The sequence below is a fragment of the Synchiropus splendidus genome, chromosome 8 (genome assembly GCF_027744825.2).
Source record: "Synchiropus splendidus isolate RoL2022-P1 chromosome 8, RoL_Sspl_1.0, whole genome shotgun sequence".
NCBI classification, from domain to species: domain Eukaryota; kingdom Metazoa; phylum Chordata; class Actinopteri; order Syngnathiformes; family Callionymidae; genus Synchiropus; species Synchiropus splendidus.
In genome coordinates, this window is record NC_071341.1 from 21,719,178 (window position 1) to 21,740,402 (window position 21,225).

Below are 21,225 nucleotides of genomic sequence, written 5' to 3' on the forward strand. Positions count from 1 at the left end.
ATGTGTAAAGCCAAGCTCATATGTGGCATATAGAGTTTGAAGTAAAATCCAACGACAACAGAAACGCGTAGATTTAATCTTTTATTATATTGCAAACAATAATGACATCCAGGTATATTGTTAACAGTTTGCAGAGTGAAGTGCGAGACTGTAGTGGCAAAAACATGATGAGCTCTCCTCGGAGAGCGTGCTGTGCAGTCTGAGGCCCTCGCTGTGGTTCACAGGCAGGTGACCAGCCGTGGACCTGGCAGACAGGACTGAGATGACCAACAATCCACCACCAGCCCCCTCAACAACCAGACAAGAAATCACAGGGATTGTTTGGGACCAGAAACAGGGAATTTCTCCAACACTTTTCCACTTGCACTTCTCAGCAGCAGCAGCTGTGTTCTCTGTGCTCCGATAGGAGCCACAAAACTAAACCCAGACCTTTGATCCAACACCTTCCGCATTCAGCTCCACCGCATCTTCCTGAGGTCACTGGTTTTCTTTGACTCGTAAATCAAGGCAAGCCCGATAAAAGGCTGGTTGTTGGTGCTACACCAGATTGTGTCGACATTTTTGGCTTGAGCTTAAATGTACACTTGTTACAGTGAATTCATCAGATTGAGTTTCCTTATCATGGAACATGTTGGAGAACAGAAGGTGTGAGGCTACCTGATCCGTCCTGATGTCCTAGGAAATCTAGCCAGTAGGACTGGGTATAAAACCAATGGTTCTGACACCAGAAACTGAGCGATGCGTCTCGATTTCTTGGGGGCATGCAGATGACTTGGGGTTGCTGGGCTCACTCAGTCTGACACGCGGCAATGTTACACTAGCAGGACACCTAAGTCACAGATCCAAGGCTTGAGCTGCAGAACACCACAACCTGTTCGCACAACGAGGATAACAGTAGCTACCATGAGATGTTCAGTTAAGCAATGGAATTCTTTCTTGGCCAAAAAATGTCTCTGAAAATCATAGGTTCAGATACATAATGGATTATCCTATTTATCACTAGAAGAGCGGCCCGACAGCGATGAGCAAGGTCATCTCCTTTGCACTGAGCAGCAGCATGTGTTTGGGCTGTTTACCATCAACAAGGGCATTTCCTATTTTCAGTCCAAAGGCCTTCAGTGACCTTTGAATATCCTAGGAACGGAATCCTTCCCAAACCAGAGCAACCTCAGCAATAAATTCATTATTAACATCTGCTCAAGTCCCAATTAATCCCATCATTCGGCGAGATATTAAAAAACTGCCAAATCTCTTAATAAGATACATTTACATTTCATATTTTCACAGAAAACTGGTCCTCCAACTCAAACCCTTCATTATGCAGAATATGTTTCCACGTGGGAGATTCTGGAGCCCAGGCCTGGCTTCGTCTTCTCTATTCTAGGTAAACATTATGGAGCCTTTGGAAACAAAAGTCCACTAAATCGACGCCCTTTCTCATAGGTTGGGTGAAGGGAGTGACTCTCCGGAGATGCAGGTCAGTTCGCATCATCTTCCTCCCACCAGATTTGATAAATCCAAACATCTCAACTCATCTTTAATCACAATGGCCCATGTGTCACCACAACAGGAGCACAAAGCTGCATTGAAGCTCCCAGAAAAAAAAAAAAAGTTTGAAACATTCATATATGTACAGCCTTGAAAAGATCACCTAGTTCCACATGAAGAGAAATGGTATGCACACTTGAAAAGTGAAGTTATAAAGCTAAAGGTTATTTCGACGACAAAGCCCGACAGACAGTCTTATTGTTTTTGTCTTCTTGTGCCTCATCTCTTTATTAGGCTAGGCACCTACAACGCAGGAGAAAAAAATGACAGAGAGAAAAAAAAAATCCTAAATAAAAAAATAGACAAAAATAAATCTTGCACATAGAGACACTGTCATTTCTTAAATTACCATAGTTTTAGTGCCCTACATTTGACACCCAGTCAAAAACATCTGCCTTCGGTTGGTCAGTAAGGCGGCGTGACAGACGGCCAGCCCTGTGTTAAACCTATGGAACTCCTAGACAACGTTATGGAAATTTACAGTATACAATTATTTTGATTACCATGCAAGAATACTTATTTGTGTAACATTTAATAGCTTGATCTACGTCGAGGAATAATTTACAGAGAAGGAAAAGAAAGTTATTGGACCAGAGAGTGTCATGGGTCGATAACCATGGTGGGGAGTGGAGCTGAAGATGTGCAGGGGGTAGGGGGTGGGGGGGTGGAATGGCAAGGAGACAGTAGGAAAAAGATCCAGAGGTGCGCCTGGTGAGGTGGTGGTCCAATCCTGCAAGGCCTAATTCAGCGGCACTCCCACACCTTTACTGTTTGATCTACACTCCCGGTCACCACGTAGGGAGCCGTCTTGTGGAAATCTGTCAGAGAAGCAAATATAGAAACAATTTCAGCTACTTCATCAGCCAAGGACAAAAGCAGAGCAGCACAGCATGTGCGACTGTATATGCTGGAGGAAACGTGAAACACAAAGGCTGCTTTTCGTCGACAGCTTACAGCAAGATACCTCGGCTCTTTGTTTCAAAAGCTTTGCCAAGAAATGCTTTGCTGAAAAGCTCTGCCTCTGGAGAATTCTGGAAGCTTTGATCTGCTAAAATTCCAGTGAGGCCATGGGGGTCTCCCTCAGTATTCTCACCACGAGCTCATGCACCTGACTGGCCACACCTGCATGAATGTGGAGCTGGTTCTTACCCAGAGAGGTAACAAAGTGTTCGTGGGCACACAGGGTCTTCATGCATCGCTTGTTCTTGTAGTCCCAGATCCTTAATGTCTTGTCGTCCGCACAGGAGATGATGAACTTGCCTCCGGGGTGGAAAAGGATGCCGCGCACCCAGTTGTCATGTCCCACCTGCGCAGAGACAAACACTGGTCAAACACCAGAGCACCACACCAGGAGACACAGAGACACCCGTCGACTCTTCTCACCAGCGTCAGCAGGCACATGCTGGTGCTGACATCCCACATCTTTATGGTCTTGTCTCTGGACCCAGACAGCAGGAACGGCCCGGGTTTACCACTCTTCTTGTTCTGTGCACCAATGCAACACATAGGCATGAGCCAAACAAGTTCTGATGTAACGCAGTTCCTTCAGGGACAGTGAGATGTGAACAATTCATCACAAATGAATTCTGCCTGTGTCATTCAGCCGTGACAGAACAGCACAACCACCTGAGGGGGACAAAGTAGCGTTTGATCTTTGGCTTCACAGCATCCCACAACATTTGGACATAGCTAGTCACAAGTCACAAGGCAAGGAGAAGGAGGGACGACCCAACGCTCCACCTCCAGTTGTTGTCACTCTCATTGGCAGCATCATTTAACAGGTGAAATGCATCACATCAGCTCAACTATCAACAATATAGGCACTTGACAAATAGCATCAGGATAGAATTTACAGGTATCAACGCTATTTTAATTTGGAAAAGAAGGGAATGAGAAAAAAAAGCATAACGTCCAAGTCAAAAGTGGGTTTACCTCAGAGCCAGTGGCCTCAAGAATGGTTGGGTGTGCGCTCTCTGGTGCCCAGGAGATGCACTCCACTACATGCTCATGCTCCCTCAGCTCAGCCTTGCACTCTTTGGTGGCCACTACCCACACACGGACCGTCTGGTCATTCGAACAGCTGGCAATCAAAGTACCGTCCTGGTTGGGCCTCACCATTCGGACCCACTCCCTGTGGCCTGTGAAGGTCTTCACACAGTAGCTGCAGCAACAAACGTGAATAGCACAACAGCCACATCAGGACATTTTCACCAATGGAAAAATAAATTATTTGAAATAAATAATTAAATCAGTGATTACCCTGTAGCCACTTCCCACATTTTTATGGTTTTGTCCCGTGAGGCTGAAACGATGTGGTCACCATTAGGCATAATAGCGACGGATGACACGTTGTGGTCGTGCCCTGAGAATAGACACAAAAACACAACGTAATTCACTGGCTAAAACAAAGCAACACTTCTGAAACATCACTCTGACTGGAAATAAGAGAGTCAAAGAGAAGGTAAAGAAAGCGTCTGCACCCATGTGAGCGACAGTGTGAGACAAGGAATCGTGACCACCCGCCAAACAATGAGAAATGTGACGCTCATCCTGGGGTTTTACCTGCTCTGCTGAGAATAAGAGGATTCCTAATTACCGCCACGCTCAGCCATACATAAGCTGCTAAACAGATGAAGACTGTGGAGTAAGTCGGCGCTAAAAGGCAACCGAGCGTCTGTGTGTGTGTGTGTGTGTGTCAGTCTGTGATAATGACTGCTGCACAGACAGACTGTTATCTGGTTGTGAAGTGGATAATTAAACAACTGCCCAAATCTGCACTAATGTGCTTCACCCGTTCGCCATTGCGTTGAAGCATAAACACACAAGTGAGGGGTTGAAGTAGAGTAAGTAAGTCAATCAGTAGATCCAAATCCACAAAAATCAGACTATTAAGTGAGTATATATATATATATATATATATATATATATATATATATATATATATATATATAGTCTCTATATTATATATTATTTTTTGGGGGGGGGGGGGTTGTGTGTGTGAGAGAGATTGTTAATACTGCCTCGTGGGACCAGTTCTTGACAAAACACTGTCCTTGTGGGGACCTTATGTCTTTGTGGGGACAGTTCGTAGTTTGGTTTGAGAAGATTTATAACTAGGTGATTATAACTGGGTTTCAGTTTGGTTAGTTGAGCCCAGGTTAAGGCTGAGCCGCTGAGCCGTGTGTTTTGGCTGGTTAGGTTAAGGGTGTGAGGCTGAGGAAGGGGTTATGGCAATGAGAAACGTCACAATCCTCCACAGTGACAGCAATACAAACGTGTGAGTGTGTGTGAGTGAGTGTGTGTGTGTGTGTGTGTGTTCCTGTACCTTCTATCTTTGTGAGAACCTGTATGAGTTTTAAATCAACAGAGTGACGACATTTTTGCAAAGTGAGGACATTTTGGCTGGTCCTCACTTTGTTACGTTTGGTAAAGAGTAAAGGTTAAGTTTAGCCATTTGTTTTAGGAGGTTAGGTTTACGGGGAGAGGCTGGGGAAAGTATTATATCAATGTATGTCAACGATGGCCCTCACTAAGATAGGAAGACAAATGTGTGTGGCTGCAACTAACGACCATTTTTGACAGCTGCCTAGTTGCTAGCTTAATGACGAGTCGTCTCCTCGGCATATGACATGTACTGGTTAAAGAACAGGCCGACGGGTCTGAAGTAATGGTATTAAAGATAAAACAACATTTAACCCTTGTGTAGAGTTAAAAGTTGTTTTGAAAATTTATACTTGAATTTGAACAACTCAAAATGAAAACGGTATGTGTCCTTTGGGAAATGGCCTCATACTTTTGACATAGTGGGTTGTGATGGTACCATAACCTCATCTTACTGAGGAGAGAGAGCGATGACATCACAACCAGTCAACTCATAAACCTGTCTGGGACTAAGTTAACAGCAGACTATGGTCCACTGGCGTGACTGAGGTATGAATGAATATTGGTTTCTGTAAAGCACTGGAAGCTAAAGCGTAACACAAATCTAAGAAATTATTATTATGAATTTAAGACCTAGTGCGCTGACGGCTTCAAGCTCAATTACAAATTAAAAGAAAAAAAATAAGGTGATTGAGTAATTGAGTAATGTGGCCTGTACTTCATATCTTGTCTCAACACTGATATTAGTCATGACTGCACCACCTTTGTCAGAAGCACACTCTACTCTCTTTTGTTCATTAAGACAATGTCACATCCGGCGGTAAAATCTGAAGCCTCAGTGGAAAGTAAAAATAAGGTCCACTATACCATGCATGGTCTTGATGCACTCAAATCCTTGGAAATCCCAAAGCTTGATCGTCATGTCCGCTGAGCAGGAGGCAAGAAGCTTTCCGGTCTGGTCAAAAGAGATGTCCTGCACCGAGTCTGTGTGGCCCTTCAGCGTGCGTTCAAAGTCTCCCATCTCATAGTCCCAAACCTGCGAAACAGAAGACCCATGTGTATTATAACATCTGCAATGTGTGTGGGGAAACAACTAAATCACTGTAGTCTTTGAAGGGGACAACAAAAATATATTTTTTAATAATTTCACAAAATAGTTGCTTTTCTAGAACTTTGATATAGCCAGGTTGCTGACTCACCATTTTGATCTATTTTTGATACCTGGTAGAAAATTACAGTACTGAAGTCCAACCAAAAAACAACATGTCCACACAAAAGCATGTGGGGATTTTAACCCAGGACTTTCAATAAGTTCCAAGAGCTGGTTAAATGGAAAGAAAAATGAGAGATTGACGCCGGCAGTTGAAAAATTGTGATCAATTAAAAATTTAAAAGAGGCTGTGCCGGACCTCCTCATACAGCAATGATTCAAAAGCGGTGTGGAGGAGGGGCAGAATTTTACATTTGAGTTCAGGATAGCTCCTGCAGAGGGGCAGGGTGGTGGGTTGTCATGGAGCTGCAGCTGATGCTTTAGAGGAATAATAATGTGGCAGATGCCTAGAGGCGGGGCTGCTAATAGAAAGAGGGGCTGCATTGAGGGGATGCCAAAATAGATAGGCCCCCCTGTAGTGAGGGTGCAGCCAAGGAGAAGACGTACACGTGTCTTTCATTTCCTTATGAATAAAATATGGTGAACAAATAGCTAAACAGTGCGTTGGAATTGTACATTGCAGCATCGATGAAATGCACAGTTGAGATGGATATCAAGTTCATATTTGAACTGAAAATAATATTAAAAAATATATATATTTTGCGAGTGCACATTTGAGTTTTCAAGCGCTGTCTCACTTCAATGGGAGTGATCTTCCCTCACCTTGATTGCAACCATAAACATCAAAGTCAAAATAAGATTTAATCATGAATGGTGCATGGAATTTTTATGATGACCATACTCTGTTGACAGATCATAAATCAAGTATATATTAGATCACATGGGATGGACAGCCACAGCCTGCCACTGGCCAAAGCAAGGACGCAGTTTAAACAGATGAGGAACTCAGTCAGAAACAAACCTTTATTGTGGCATCCTCTGATGCTGAAACCATGACACTGAAGACTGGGTGGAAGATGACTCGCGTGACTGGGCTGCGGTGGCCAATCAGTGTGTATCTCTCTGGTGGACGGGGAATCCATTCTTTGGGGTCACGCTTCTGAGTGACAGGTCCACCTAAGGTGATCTCTTCCTTTGCCTCATTGAGTTTAGATTCAAGTTCCATAACCTGCCACAAGGAAAGCAAGAACTGGTGAAAATGGAGGAATGAATTTACAGCACAATGCCTACACTTGGGTTGATCACAACAGTTGGATAAAACGTGAACAACTTGAGAACGTCTTACTTTAAGGACACACTATTGAAACAGTTCATGTGGTCAACGAGGAAATCAAGAGACTACCAAAAAAATGACAAATAAAATTCTAGGTGCAAAAAAACTGAATGACTTGCACTTTATGTTCCAAAAGAAATTGCAATTTTGTATGCCTCTTTAGATATATAAAAAAAACACCAACTATTAATAAATATAGAGCACATGATGACGGAACTTTTAACCACAGGCACAAGACTCACATTAGATGGTTTAAATATACTAGTCATTGTAGGAGGGAACTCAGGGAGGGAGTCAGCATGGAATTGTAGTATATCCAGCTTTGGAACAAGCTATTATATAACATTGTCAATTTAATTTTATTGGTGCTGTAAATTCCAGCAGCGTTAAAAGCACTTGGATGCTCCTTTATTTAAAACAGGTCTGATGTGGAAGTGAAACCGACTAAGAATTATATATATATATCTCACACAAGTGCACTGGCAGATATATATGGGTTTGACAACTTCAAATCCTCCAGGCTGATCTTGGTCAAGGCCAAATTAGTCGACTTGTTGACCAATGTTTGCAAACATGTGGTGTGTCGGTCCAAAGTGAGATGTGCTTCCACGGCTGTTTAAGACATGCCTTCATTGATCATGTCCTCGTCAGTGATTTAGTCATAAGGTTAGGGTCGCCACTTTGATAGACATGTAAAAAGCGGATCCAACTGTAGTGTCATGAACTATTCACAAGACTTCCAGTGCCTTGGAGCAAAGCAAGTCCACAAACCTTCTTTTGTAATCTGATGACTGAGGTCCATTTTTTTTCCAAAAGGCCGGCGTACTTCTTATCCAATTCTTCATTCTGCAAACAGGGAGGCGGAAAGCAGTTTAGGAAACAGGTTATCAGGAACCAAACAAAGCTGGGGACTCTGTATAATCAGTAAAAGCCAATGGGAGCGGGCCTGATGGTTTTAGCGCATAATCGAAGAGAATAATTTGTGCACCCACAAAGCGACTGCCAGACACTACCAAGCTACTGCACAAAACACACATTATACACACAATACACCGCCACATACTTCCTAATCCATCTCACACAAGCTAATCTACTGCAGACAAGAAAAGCTTAGGCAGCTTACAGCCACACACCCGGTACTCCAGGCAGAAGCAGAAGTTAACCTGCGGCAGCAACGGGCGACTCTAACTGCACGCTAGCACCAGCATGTAGTCTCTACTTATCAGAACAAGACCTGATGAGAGACTTCACAGCATCGGCCAGAAGTTCAACAGTTGGGGAGAAATAACATTGCCTTGCACATTTAATTTGGCGTCTTATAACTAGATCTGACTTCCCGAAGATAATGAAGTTGAATTACAAGGTAATTTGCACAAAAGCAGCATTCCATCCCTCTCAGATGACAAGGCGGGTGACCTGCTTACGCCGATATATCGGTAACCCACCCCTCCATCGAAGACACTCCCTATGCTGCGGTAAAAAGGGAAGAACTCTGACCTGGCAATCTTCATCAAAATATGAATCTACTCCAGATTTGTTTCAGTTGATGTACTGTACAATATATATACAATTGGGAAGCCCAGAGGCAAACCTATAGCACTGATCCTTTTTCAGAATTATATAGATAATTAGCTATCATTCGCAATTTCCACTTGCATCAACAGTTGATACCAATTCTGTAAAAGTGAGCCTTGAGTCTGTTGAAACAATTAAAGCATCAAAATGGCACACTGGCAGTCAAACCTAAGGATCGATGAAGAGGAAAATTACAATCTGCTCCTATCCAATTTCACAGATATTTCCCCTCTACCTCTTCTGGAAACAGAAGGTTAAGTTTCTAACTAAAGGAATCACAAATTACTACACAGCACACAATGCTCGGCAAAGGATGTGTACACAACCAAACAGGAGAAAGGGAGGAGTACAAACAAATGAGAGTAGGGAACTAATTTGGCTGAGTCCAGCATCTTCTAATCTGCCATCTGCCTCAACACACTGCCCAACAAACCCACTTTGCCAGATTGTCCGTCTAGCGCCAGTGGGTAGGTGAGTGCGGAACAGAATAGTCGCTTTCCTTTGAACGAGTAGATTATTATGTTAAAGTCACTTTGCCTTTAAGATGGTCATTCTGAGCACCCATCTCCCTTCCAGTCATCTATTATTCAGCCTGCTTACACTGGTCTGCCACAGAGAAACCATCTAGCAGAAACGGAAGTCGAGGCTTGATAGAAGGCGGGTGTGAAGTCAAGGGGAAGAAAACGTACGACTGAATTATGTTTTCAAATATTGCTTTTGCATGTATCAATATATTACACAGGCAAATTCACAATTACATCTGACCTGAACAATTCATATGTTTATTAACATTTACCAAGAAACAGCAACACAAATCTTAAGTAAAAAACTCCATTACGAGCAACAGTGTCTGACACCCAAGTCTGGAAGACTTTAGTTCATGATCACTGTTTGAAAACTTATTTATAATATAAGAAACTCTCAATACCGACTTTGACTCTGTGTCACTCTTGGTGTCATTAGATCGAGCCGTTTTCAGGCGTGGCTGTGTGCCCACACATGAGTGCTTCACATTATGATAATTAAATTTGTGCCATGTAGTTTGAGTATTGTTCACAGTCAAAGTCATTATAATTCAATACTACTGAGAAAATAACGACTTGGCGATATCAAAGTTCCGTGAGCACTCTGACTCACACTATTGATTAAAATCTGAGAGTATTAAAGCCATATTCAAACAATGTAAATAACATTTGCAACATATTGGTGTAAAAAAAACAATTCTGAAGGCATGGTGTCTTCAATTTGGCCGTGTTGATGCGGTACAATCATTTACAGTAGTGGAAACCCTGGATCTACTCACCATATCCAGCTCTGCTTCCTTTTTAAATGTGGAATATGCCTCTTCATAGCCATTTGAACGTAGATAATCGGCTATTGCTCGATTTCTGAAACACAAATACATGCAACAATTTGATTATTTGATCGGCATGTGCCAATATATTCAAATAGGGTTAAAGACGAAACATAATATGAGCTTTTACTACGGCAATTCTTCCAGCTAAGACTGGAAACACTCCAATTCAATCGCAAAGACACACCCTGTCCATCGATTTGACACAGACGGAGAGCATCTGTCTGGCTCTTTAATGAGCTCTTGTTGCTCTGGGCAAAGAATAGGAAGCGATGGCTGACTCCCTGTGGTGTCGATAAGAGAGGGAAGACTGTTCACTCCACTATTTACTACATATACAAAAAGAGGAGAAACACACAGAGGAGGGAAAACCCAGATATTGTGCAACGCTCGAGGCTGAAGATCCTCACCTTTGCATAAACACATTTTCAGACTAAACATGTTAAGTGACTTCTGCCCTGTCAAAGAGACACAACAAAACATGGATAGGATGACAGCATAGGGTGTGTAGCTGCCCTACTATTTAAAATATTTGAAGAGAAATGTCAAGACAGACATATGAGAAAACCAGAGAGGCAGAGCAGCTAGCCTGAAGAAAAACAAAACACTGCACCATTCATTCTCAAACTGTGATAAAGCTGCCATGGAACAAACCTTAAACATACATTCAGACAAGTGAGTGCAAACTAAGCAGGACACTAAGATGATCACTGTACAACATCTTATATGACAGCATGAGTCAATCCAACGACTTCTTTTAACGTGCAGGCCAGCTTCACATTTTAACCAGATTTACCAGATAAACCTTTAACAAAGGACACATATAGGTTCCGAAAGACCCACAAAGCTACTGAATTGTTATGCATATATCAATTTAACCAAAAAGAAGAGCTACAGGGTGCACATGAAGACATTGAATTCATTATGCTGTGTTGGTCCAGCAACCATTGATAGAGACAGTATAAATGGGTGCAGGGTGTATAATCTAGCAACCTAGTCTGCCGTTCCACGCCCTTGAGCAGATTTAAGTATTCAAACAGTAGCTTGAGCCCACCTGGCCGCATTTGACAACGGCAGACCAAGTTACAGCTCAAGGTTAGCCCAAAGCCTCCACCAGTCTCCTTGTGCTTCAAAGATGATGACAATTATAAAATTGAAACTTGATGAGCAGGAGAGGACAGCTACAAAACGACTCAAACACAGAATTAAACTCCTTCAGACTATTAATTGCCCATCAACCAACATTCTCAAAGCAGGGCCAAAACTCCAAACATCAATTTGAAAAGTATTGTTCCAGGCTCAGTGCTGTAAAACTGAGAAGAGAGTGAATGGATGACCTCATCCTTCCTAGAACTCATGTGAGTCAGCAAGCGAGTCCATATATTGATGATATCACTTCCGTTTACTATTGTATTTAATACAAGAAAGAAAAGAAGACCAATGTGAGCCACTTGCAGAAGGACACATCAGAATCAGAATCAGAATCAGAATTCTGACATCTGTACTTTGCTTTACTTTCAGAAGACACCGTTTGTAAAGAGCTAGTATAAGATCTTCATTGGTCCACTCTGCATTGCCAGATTACAAATATGTCGTTCGGGTCAGTTCAAAAGATCCAACAGATTAAACTTATTTCCAGCTATTCAAATTCACAGAACACAAAAAACCAAGTCCCATTAGAGTGATTCTATCTAATTTTGGGAACATCGTTGGTTTTGCAATGCTAACTCAAAGGTCCCTTTCACACTGGCGTGTCAAAACAGGATATCTATTATTGTCCTGCCTTACTTGCTGCATGAATGGTTCACACAGAGACTGAGGAGCAAGACAACACATCCTCTTCTAAACCCCCTGCCCCACTGAACAGATACTAGTGCTTATACTAAACTTGCAGGTATTGATGAATTAAACAATAAATACCACAGGCAAATACCAAGTGAAATCTAAATAGCCCACAGCAGTCAAAAGCCTTCATTTAACAGCCTAAGAAAGGGTTCAGGGTTCACAGTAGACAAGTCTTCACATGTGGTGCTATACATTTAAAACAAAAAAGTCCCTGAAAGGCAGAAAATGTATCCCTTGCAGCCCAGAGCTCTAAAGAGCAAGGTGTAATGCCACAGTAAAAAAAAAAATCCTGCATATACTGCAAAACCAGAACATTCAAATGTTGACTAAAGAGATAGACAAAAACAGAACAATAAGTAAAACTAATCCAAGAGGGAATTGGAGGGGAATTTCTAGAGCTTTGAAAGTCGTGTGCTTAGCAGCTGATAACGTCCCAGAGAACTTATCGCTGGTGACATTCCATGAAAACATATGACTTGATTGCATAACAGTCCAGTTAAACACGCAACAAGGCTTAACATTAAGGAATGCTTGATTTCCATCAGCAGCAAACTAGCATTAAACAATGAAGCGTTCACACTAAAATTGCAGTGAAGATTTGAAATATTAACATAACCCAGCTTAATAAGAAAGCACTCGTAGACCTCCGCTAAGCAGCTCATTTCACAAAAAAAAGCCATGCTCGGCTCTGTTGTTTCACCCGTAGGCGTGTGCCAAAATATCAATAATGGGATATATCTCGACAGGATATATCAAGATTTCGCTGGATCCTACGTTATCAATCCACAGGCGGCAAGTATCAATATTGAAAAAATAAACATAGGGCCATTCTAAAAGCATTCCCTCGCAAAAAAACCTGCTGGAATTCTTTAATACAGTGGCAGCACTCTTTACAAAGGGGGGAGAAAATGCAAAATAGTGGACAGTGGGGGGGCAGAATTGCTCCTCTGGTGCTTGGTGTGAATACAGGTACATCAACAGATATCAAAACACAAATCGTGAACGCATCATCATTATTAAATCCTATAAACATTTTTCAAAAACAAAATCACAGAATTACCTTTTTAAGAAATCCGCAACAAATTAAGTAGATGCAACAGAACCAAATATTTCATGAGAAAAAAACAAGAGCCACATTTCAATAATTCCTCCTGATTATAACATTACTTCATCAGAAATGCCTGTCTAAAGCAACCATCACACTACGACACTGACGGACTTTCTGATGCAACCTCACACATGGAGTTACACGGCAGAATACTTTCAAATGAGGCAAGAAAGCCATAAAGTAGCTCAATCCATTTTTGGTATGTGATATACGAGTTAGACAACCTTTGTATCAAAATCCCGAAAAAGATAATCTGCAGGAGGGGTGTTCCAAACTGTTCTAGAAAGGGCTACAGTGGGTGGAGGTTTTGGTTCCAGCCTATAAAACATAAACAGCTAAACCAATCAGATGTCAGCAGAAAGAGGCAGCAACAGACTCATAATCATATGAATATAGTCCACTGCGGCCCTTGCAGACCCATTTGGATACTTGGATCGTTCATTTATACATAAATGTTACAACCAAAAGATGCCACCTCTGATCAACTTTTTTTTTAGTTCACAATTAAAAGGTCTTCACAACTTAGTGCTGTACGTGTGAGCAAATGTCACTTTGAATCATGAATCATGAGATCAGAACATAGTTTGTACGTCACATTAGTCTGCAGTATATTTCTTATGCCCAGTCAACTTTCTTTGGGTTATGTAATCCTTCCTACAGCCAGCAGACAAACGGCACAAAGGCCAGGACTGAAATGACTGCATGGACTATCTAAAAGCAAGAGTTTTCGAAGGTGGCCAAGGGGAATTTCTTTGTTCAGCAAGGAGAAAGTTCAGAAGATAAAAAGCCCCATCTCTGCACATGGTTGCCCGCAGGTCTTTCAGTGAGCTAAGAGTTTGTGTTCTGTATCTATTATTGCTATTTGCCGGTGGGGATGAGTCCGCTGACCCTGTACAGAAACACACATGTTTCTCATTGGCTATGCTAACAAAAATAGTGTTGTTGTGAAGATGCAACACAATCAGAGCATCTGACTAGCCAAAAAACGAATTGACAAGAGCCAAAAAAACCTTCCTTTTAGATTCTGTTCCCGAACCAGCTAATAAAATCAGGTGATATGTTTAAAAGGGTACGTACCTACAGTATCTTCTGGCAATATTAATAAACAAGCCACTCAAAACAAAGGGATGATCTTACATGAAATCACATTCCACAATATTATGCTTATTGCGCACTCACCTATGAAGGTTATTGGTAATGTTTTAATACATGTGCTTAAATCAATGCGTAATGCATAACAACAGATCAATTGCTATTCTTATGTAAGACAAAATAGACGGGTTTCATTTTGTTTTATTGTATAATTAGCATGGACTACGGAGGAGGTCACATTCACTTATGGTTATTTAACAACTAACCAGCCGAAAATGTTAAAATAATCGTCTGGTCTTTCATTGGATGAGTTTGTGGGTGGAGTTTAAGACATCTTCATGCAAAATATAGACATGTTTTTGGTGTCTCTTGTTTGTTTATTTTAATTGGTCCCGAACTATGCAACAGTGAGTCTGTTAAGGGTTTTCAGCACTAGCATTCTTTCTGCAAGTACGAAGCCTATGAATCACGAACAGAAGAATCCGGAGAGCTGGAAGGCAATGAATACTTAAATATGGCTCAAGTGATAAGACACTAGATTCCTGAAAGCTGTGAGACCTAAGAGTTGGGAAACAAAAGTAGAAAAAAGATGGGTCTCCAGGAGTGGGGGGGTATGTGGGGTCCCGGCTCTTTCATAGCAAATAGCTAATGAAAGATTAGCATTCCAGCAGCACTCTCCATACCAACAGATCCTGCCCACTGTGCTAATCCAAAAAGAGAGAAACCTTGTTGAGAGACCGGATCATGTAATAACACTGTTTAAAATGGAAATCGACAAGCTAGCGTTCTGAAAAACACATATTTACTTAAGGAGGTCAAATACTTTTTGTTTTCACATATACATAAGACAGAAACATCTGTCCTGTAGCAAAGGAACAATGCAGTGAAGTTATAGAACTGCCAGATTGGCTTTTTAGAATATCATGCGAGCTATATAAATTTCATTTCTGTCAGTCATGCTGGAGCCATAGAATGTTTTTCTGCATATCCAATTTGAGTTTCCTCATTGTTATATTATAAGAATGGTTCGACTCCTTCTTTCTCGCCAGTCCTGCGAGTGGTGCTGTGTCTCTCTGTACGTTCAGGCAAACAACACAGATGAAGTCATGCTGATTGTCTAGCTTGCTGTCTGTCCTATGTAACATCTCAAACTGTGCTTTATTTTAGGTGCTCAATTGTGGCTGTGTGAAACATGCTTGGTGTGTGCTATGTCATAATGAGCTGAAATAGCAAACAGTGTAAACGGCTACAAGGATGAATCACAACGCTGCAAGCTACTGGTATGCAATTGAACTTAAGGGAATTCTTTGGAAGATGTGGTCAAGGGGGAGAACAGTTACTGTAGAGGGACGACAGTAACCCCTGAATATAGTCATGTTTTAATGCTGTGACAGCAAATTGTGCTCATATGAAGATCCCAGCCTGGAAGGCCATAATTTCTGTTTCAGATGACAATTAACCAGTTCACACAGCAGAAACAAAGCCAAGGATGGTCAACATGGGAGAGAAAAATCTTGATAACGTTTCTTGGATTAAAAATATGTTTAGAACGATGATTGTGCACATTAAGTTATCGCACATTCCTACCTTTAACTAATGATATTTGTCAAAGCACAAAGACAACTGACAGTATTTAGTTAATACATAAAGAAAACACCTCAAACCAGGCGCATTCACAGACAACATGTCTCATGGCACAAGAAGCTAAATACTTTGATTCCACTCTACTACTACCACCATTATCTCTACGTCTTTTGTACTGACTTATAAATGTGGACCTTAGTAGGCTTAGTGGTTTGAGGCAGTATTGCAGTCAATTAAAATAGTGGCGCATACTCACAGTTCATCTCGTTGCCGTTGTGACAGCACCATGGTGACTGGGCTGTGAGTGCGGGGCTGGGAGGATTGGTACAGTAAAAGTTGAATCTTGATCAGGAATCTCCACCTTCAGGAGATGAGCTGTGCTGGGCCGAGCAACACGAGTAGGTAAGTGGTGTGTACTCCAATGGTAGGTGGCTGGTTTGGTTGGAGCGACTTGTTTGACTGACAGGGGGAACTCAGGACAGCCCCCTTAACTTGACCGCTCCAGGGACACAACACGTAGCGAGAGCCAGCAGACCAGTCACAATGGGAGTCTACACTGCATCTGGAGGACAAGAAGGAGTCAGCATTAGGTTTGCATGGCAGAAAACAGAAGTAGGAGGTGTGGCTGAGAAGCTCTGCATTCATTCTTGCATTAACATTTGTCTATCAAGCAAAAACATTTAGCAATAATTTCAGTGAAACCAAAACAGAGGCGAATTTTATTGGCAATGAAGCTCTTATTGTACTTTGCTGATACTGTCCATCGTGCCGTTGGTCGAGAGGTGCTGGACCTCTCCGCTGTGAATTCCTATCTCAGTGTAGAAGAGTTGACCCACATTCTTCCAGTAACACATTTCTCCTCCCAGGTTGTCAACAGAAAGGAAAAGTGGGCCACTGCCAAAGCAGGCAGTAGTAGCACATGTGCCCTTGTCAAATTCCCAGACCACATCAGATCTCCATGACACGTCAGGTGATAACAGCATGAAGAGAGTCCACGTTAGCATCAGCAGTTTGAGTGGCTGTGACATTTTGATAACAAAGTGATGTCTGAATGTCAATGAAATGCATTGTTGCTATTTTTAATGTTGGAAAACACTTGACTGAAGGAGAAATACACTAAGCCTCTTAGTGTAGTGGGAGCCAACCGACTAATTCTGCCAGAACTATTAACAAGACTATCCACATTGCCAAATTACGGTTCGTTCAAAGCTCTATCAATTGATCAAATGGCTCAGTAAAACAAAACAGATCTATATAATAGGCTTACTCAATCATTTCAACCATTGTCAGTTTTGGCATGTCCATTTTGATGGGTGAAAATGTTATTCAGGGGTATATTTTCATAAAAGACATTGAGAATTCACTAAACACAAGCACCAACTATGAAGAAAAATCCAAATATCAGACCACTGGTTCTACAAAATGCAAGAGTGCGGATGACACTTCAACTACATCTTTTCCATGTACATGTGCTTCAAAGATAAAAGCTGAAATATAATACAGAAAACACCCTACATTTTTAAATGATCACCAAAAATGTTTTTTTGGTGCTTCAGACAACAAATTGTCCTGCATCATATTTTAACATCTTCACAATGATCAGACCATCGGATTTATTCACTTCACCCCCAGTAGACAGATTGTCAACAATCTCTTGGAGGAATCAGCGGTTTAAAAGGACCATTATTTGAAAGCCATGACTGTGAACGTTCAACAGCATTGACAGTTTCCACATGACTCATGAGAATGTCAGCTATGACTTCAGCTTGACACTTCTTTGCAGGATGAACCAACAGGAATCTAAACACATAGCTTCTGTCACTTTGGCAGTGACACAAAGAATTTAAACAATGAAGAAACTGTTGACCCCCGGTGTATTATCAGATGGATATTTCACAACTTTCAAAGTTTGTGTATTGATTAATTTTCATGTAAATAAGCACTCACATAGGACCAGACAACAAAACAATCAGAAACAGTTGTTTCTCCACTGAAAACAGCACAAGGCCATAGATGAGAACAAATTCAATAGTTTGAAACACTGCTCAGACACAAATATTTTCACCACACCTCTCAAGGCCTACTAACATGATGTCATAATCCGACGCCTGACACTTGGTGACCCTTATTGGTCAGTTTCTAGCAGCCTGGTCTTTCAACTTTTCATCACTCTGGAAGTTTTTTTTTTCTTTCTCATAACTACATCTGGAAACACAATTCAAGAAAGGTTGCTGGTAATAAAACTAACCATGTGTGGGCTTGGAACAATTTGATTTGGGGGCACAAAATAACAGAATACTTTAATTACATGTTTAGCAAACAAGTATGTTTTGCCTTGTGTGGACAATGACAGAATAAAGGCATTAGATTCTACATTAGCAAAGTGTCATGATTGTGTTCCATTGCATCATCAACATGTGACACCCCCGTTTCGTAAGTAAACATCTCAGTCAAGTGTTGACAGTCCTCATCTGCCACAGTTGCCATCTTAGCATCAGCTTTTTCCAGATATTTTTATTGGAAAATCTGTTATTTTTATCCTCAAACATACATCACCACTCAGAAATGCAGCTATACATAGTTGAATTTTCATATAATTGAAATGTTCATACATAAAGTGTGTGGTAATTTAAACACAGAGCCTTTCTTAACAACACTCAGTTGTCCAGTCCAGTTCTCCATTGGCCTTGGAGAAAGAACTGGTGAAACTATTTTCTATAAAAAAAAACATATGTAATCCTAACAGCTGAATTGAAATTCTTAAAGCAAGTATCTTGTGATCAACAACATGCAAGGACATTCCATCAGTCCACCATGTTTGCAAAGCGACAGGGGAGTATGAATAGACCATGAAGACATTCACCATCAGCGAGTACCATATGACCATTGGCAGACCATAGCATTATAAGCTACAGCCACAGGCCCAAACACACCAGCAGCACCTTTTGACCACTCGCTATTTTTCGAGCAAAAAAAAAATCAAATGAATCTTTTAAACAATTCTGCTATTCCGCTTTATTTTTATTAAGTTATACCCAAGATGTCAAACTGTAACAATCTCTCGCGCAAACAACTCAAGAAGGACTGCTGGACCAACATCCTATTTTGCTGAGCAACACTTTGTCACAGTCCATGCTGTCTTGGTACACAAGTGTACAACTGCAAACAATTTCAAGTGTTGCCTTCATCTCAACACCCCTGGCCAGGCTCTGTAGAACTTACCAGAGACAGAGGGCAATGAAAATGCATGCTATGTGGAAATCTACTATATGAAAGACTTCAAATTGGCAGTCATAGAGATAGTCAAGCACTGATGTAATAGTGGTCGATAAGCTGGTGTTTTTGTGAGGCTGCAGGAATCAGGACCAGCATTCTTGCAGTCTCACGATGAAAAGACCATGGACATGAGTGGCTGACATAAGATATTTTTGTGGGTGGCTGCTGTTTCCCTTGGTGATGAGGTGGGAAGCCATCCCACACATTCTGGCTTTTTTCTGCATCGACAGGTTTGAACATTGCTAGTGTCCACATTAGATGCGCTGCCACTTTCTTGACATTTACAGGAGGAAATGAACCACAGGGCAAGATCGGCACCAAACTTGAGAGATTATGCCGCAAAACCTGTTGTTGGGCATGGATACAAACAAGATGTATGCATGTCATTAAAACCACAGGTGCAAATGAAGACTTCATTTTTCAATGAAACCAATCACTATCTAGTAACTGAGTAAGTTAGTTATCAGGGCGGGAAATTTGATCTCTTCGATAAATTAATGTGACAGCGTTCATCAAGAGTTCACAAATTGCATTGGCAGCCTTGTCAGATATTATCTTAAGACAGTCCAGAGAAAATGTCTTTCACTGAGACGTTTCCACGGACAAAACCCTCGTCTCCAATGAGCTCCACCCTGATTTTCCAACACAGAGCAAACAAGCCGCAAAAGCGCAGATGATGAAGTCGACGTTTAAAGGCTACGATCCTCACTAGGAACCGACTGACATAAACACGGATGTTGTGATTAAAACCAACGACGACACTGCGACTCGCCGTTAACCGACTGAAGAACACACCACATCACGCCCTTCTTCTGCAAAGCTCCACAGGACTCGGCCACGGAGCAGCTTCGACCAACTCCCCAAATATCGAGGTGGCACATCAAATATTTATGTCCACATCCAACGTCATCCGGAGACAGAATTTGGGATCAATTCTGACTTCAACTACTCTGACGACCGGCTATTCGGAACTTGTCAAATCCAGACCGGCTGACAACCGCGTGCGAACGTTTTAGAGTATCAAACTCAAAATAATTGAAATGAAACAAACATTAACAACCACACGACTGGTGTGTTTTAACCGCAAATCATATTTAGCCGAAGTTAGCTGCTAAGTTAGCGTCAGAAAGTTAGCTCCCACTGAAGTCGGATGCTAACAGCAGGGTCCGCTGCCGACATTCACAAACTATTAGCACGGATTAATTCCCAAGCGTCTCGGAGGTGTCGGTGCTGAATGAGAACACGAGAATCATCTTGTTGAACTATCTCAACAGGGAACCTGCTGCAATAGTCGTAGCGGCCTAGCCGCCATTTTGAGACATAAAAAGGAGGTGCACAATCTACAGCCACATCTAAATCGACTCCGACCTTTGTCAAACACCAGAACTCACCCTTTCGTCTCTGCCCGTCAATATCCACCCGTGGAAGAGACGCAGCCCGTGCGGGCGTGAAATGTCCGCTCCAGAATAAGGATGTTCCGCTGGTGTGGGTAGACCGAGCCCCCTTTGGTGCCGCCGCTGCCGCTGCCGCTGCTGCTTGTTGTTCGAAGGCAGCAGGCTACCGCATTCGCCTTCAAGCGGGAGCGCGCACGGGCTCGCGTTCACGAGCTGGCAGGAGCGCGCACGTCACCATAGAGCAGGAATCAATACTATCAATTTTCTGGCGATAATCAGATGAGTCAAAGTCTTAAAAATTAGACTAAGGCATGGCAAGATTGTGTGCAATTTATTTAAAAAAACACATTTCATTGACTCAAACTAATACCCACGTATGTTTAATCATTGATCTGAAGTTGGCAGTTATAGTTATATAGTTTGCGTTTCCTCAGGGACTCTAGTTTTCCTCCCATGCCGTGTTTGACGACTCGAAAATTTAATGTGTAAATGTGTGAGTACGATTGACGTGAGGAACTGGCGAGCTGTCCAGGGTGTCCCTCATCTCCCTGCTACCCATAACGCGGAGCAGCAGTAGAAAATAAAATACAAATAACACTCAGCAATTTAGTCATTACACAACTTATTGAAAATCTTTAGGTTTGTCAGACACCCACTGACTGCACACTTGAAAAAAAATGGATT

General features: G+C 41.8%; 1 protein-coding gene across 2 annotated transcripts; it reads right to left on the minus strand.

Annotated features, from left to right (window-relative positions):
• Positions 1–68: 68 nt before the first annotated feature.
• Positions 69–20,703, minus strand: pafah1b1a (platelet-activating factor acetylhydrolase 1b, regulatory subunit 1a). Of its 2 annotated transcripts, XM_053872477.1 has the most exons (11): positions 20,539–20,703; positions 16,128–16,433; positions 10,192–10,276; positions 8,085–8,159; positions 7,002–7,208; positions 5,797–5,965; positions 3,808–3,910; positions 3,481–3,709; positions 2,932–3,033; positions 2,698–2,854; positions 69–2,366 (listed from the first exon to the last, which is right to left on the minus strand). In XM_053872477.1, exons 2-11 carry the CDS (start codon positions 16,157–16,159, stop codon positions 2,293–2,295), a joined length of 1,233 nt encoding a protein of 410 aa, XP_053728452.1. In that variant the 5' UTR covers positions 16,160–16,433; positions 20,539–20,703; the 3' UTR covers positions 69–2,292. The 2 variants fall into 2 exon arrangements, with proteins under 2 accessions (XP_053728452.1, XP_053728453.1); XM_053872478.1 differs by lacking the exons at positions 16,128–16,433; positions 20,539–20,703 and adding an exon at positions 13,148–13,308.
• Positions 20,704–21,225: the final 522 nt, after the last annotated feature.

Coding starts and splice junctions, on each gene's coding strand:
- pafah1b1a (XM_053872477.1), bottom strand. CDS start 16,159: ATGGTGCTGTCACAACGGCAACGAGATGAACT. Junction 10,277..16,127: donor CAACGGCAACGAGATGAACT/GTGAGTATGCGC, acceptor TTTGTGTTTCAG/AAATCGAGCAATAGCCGATT. Junction 3,034..3,480: donor TTGAGGCCACTGGCTCTGAG/GTAAACCCACTT, acceptor ATTGGTGCACAG/AACAAGAAGAGTGGTAAACC.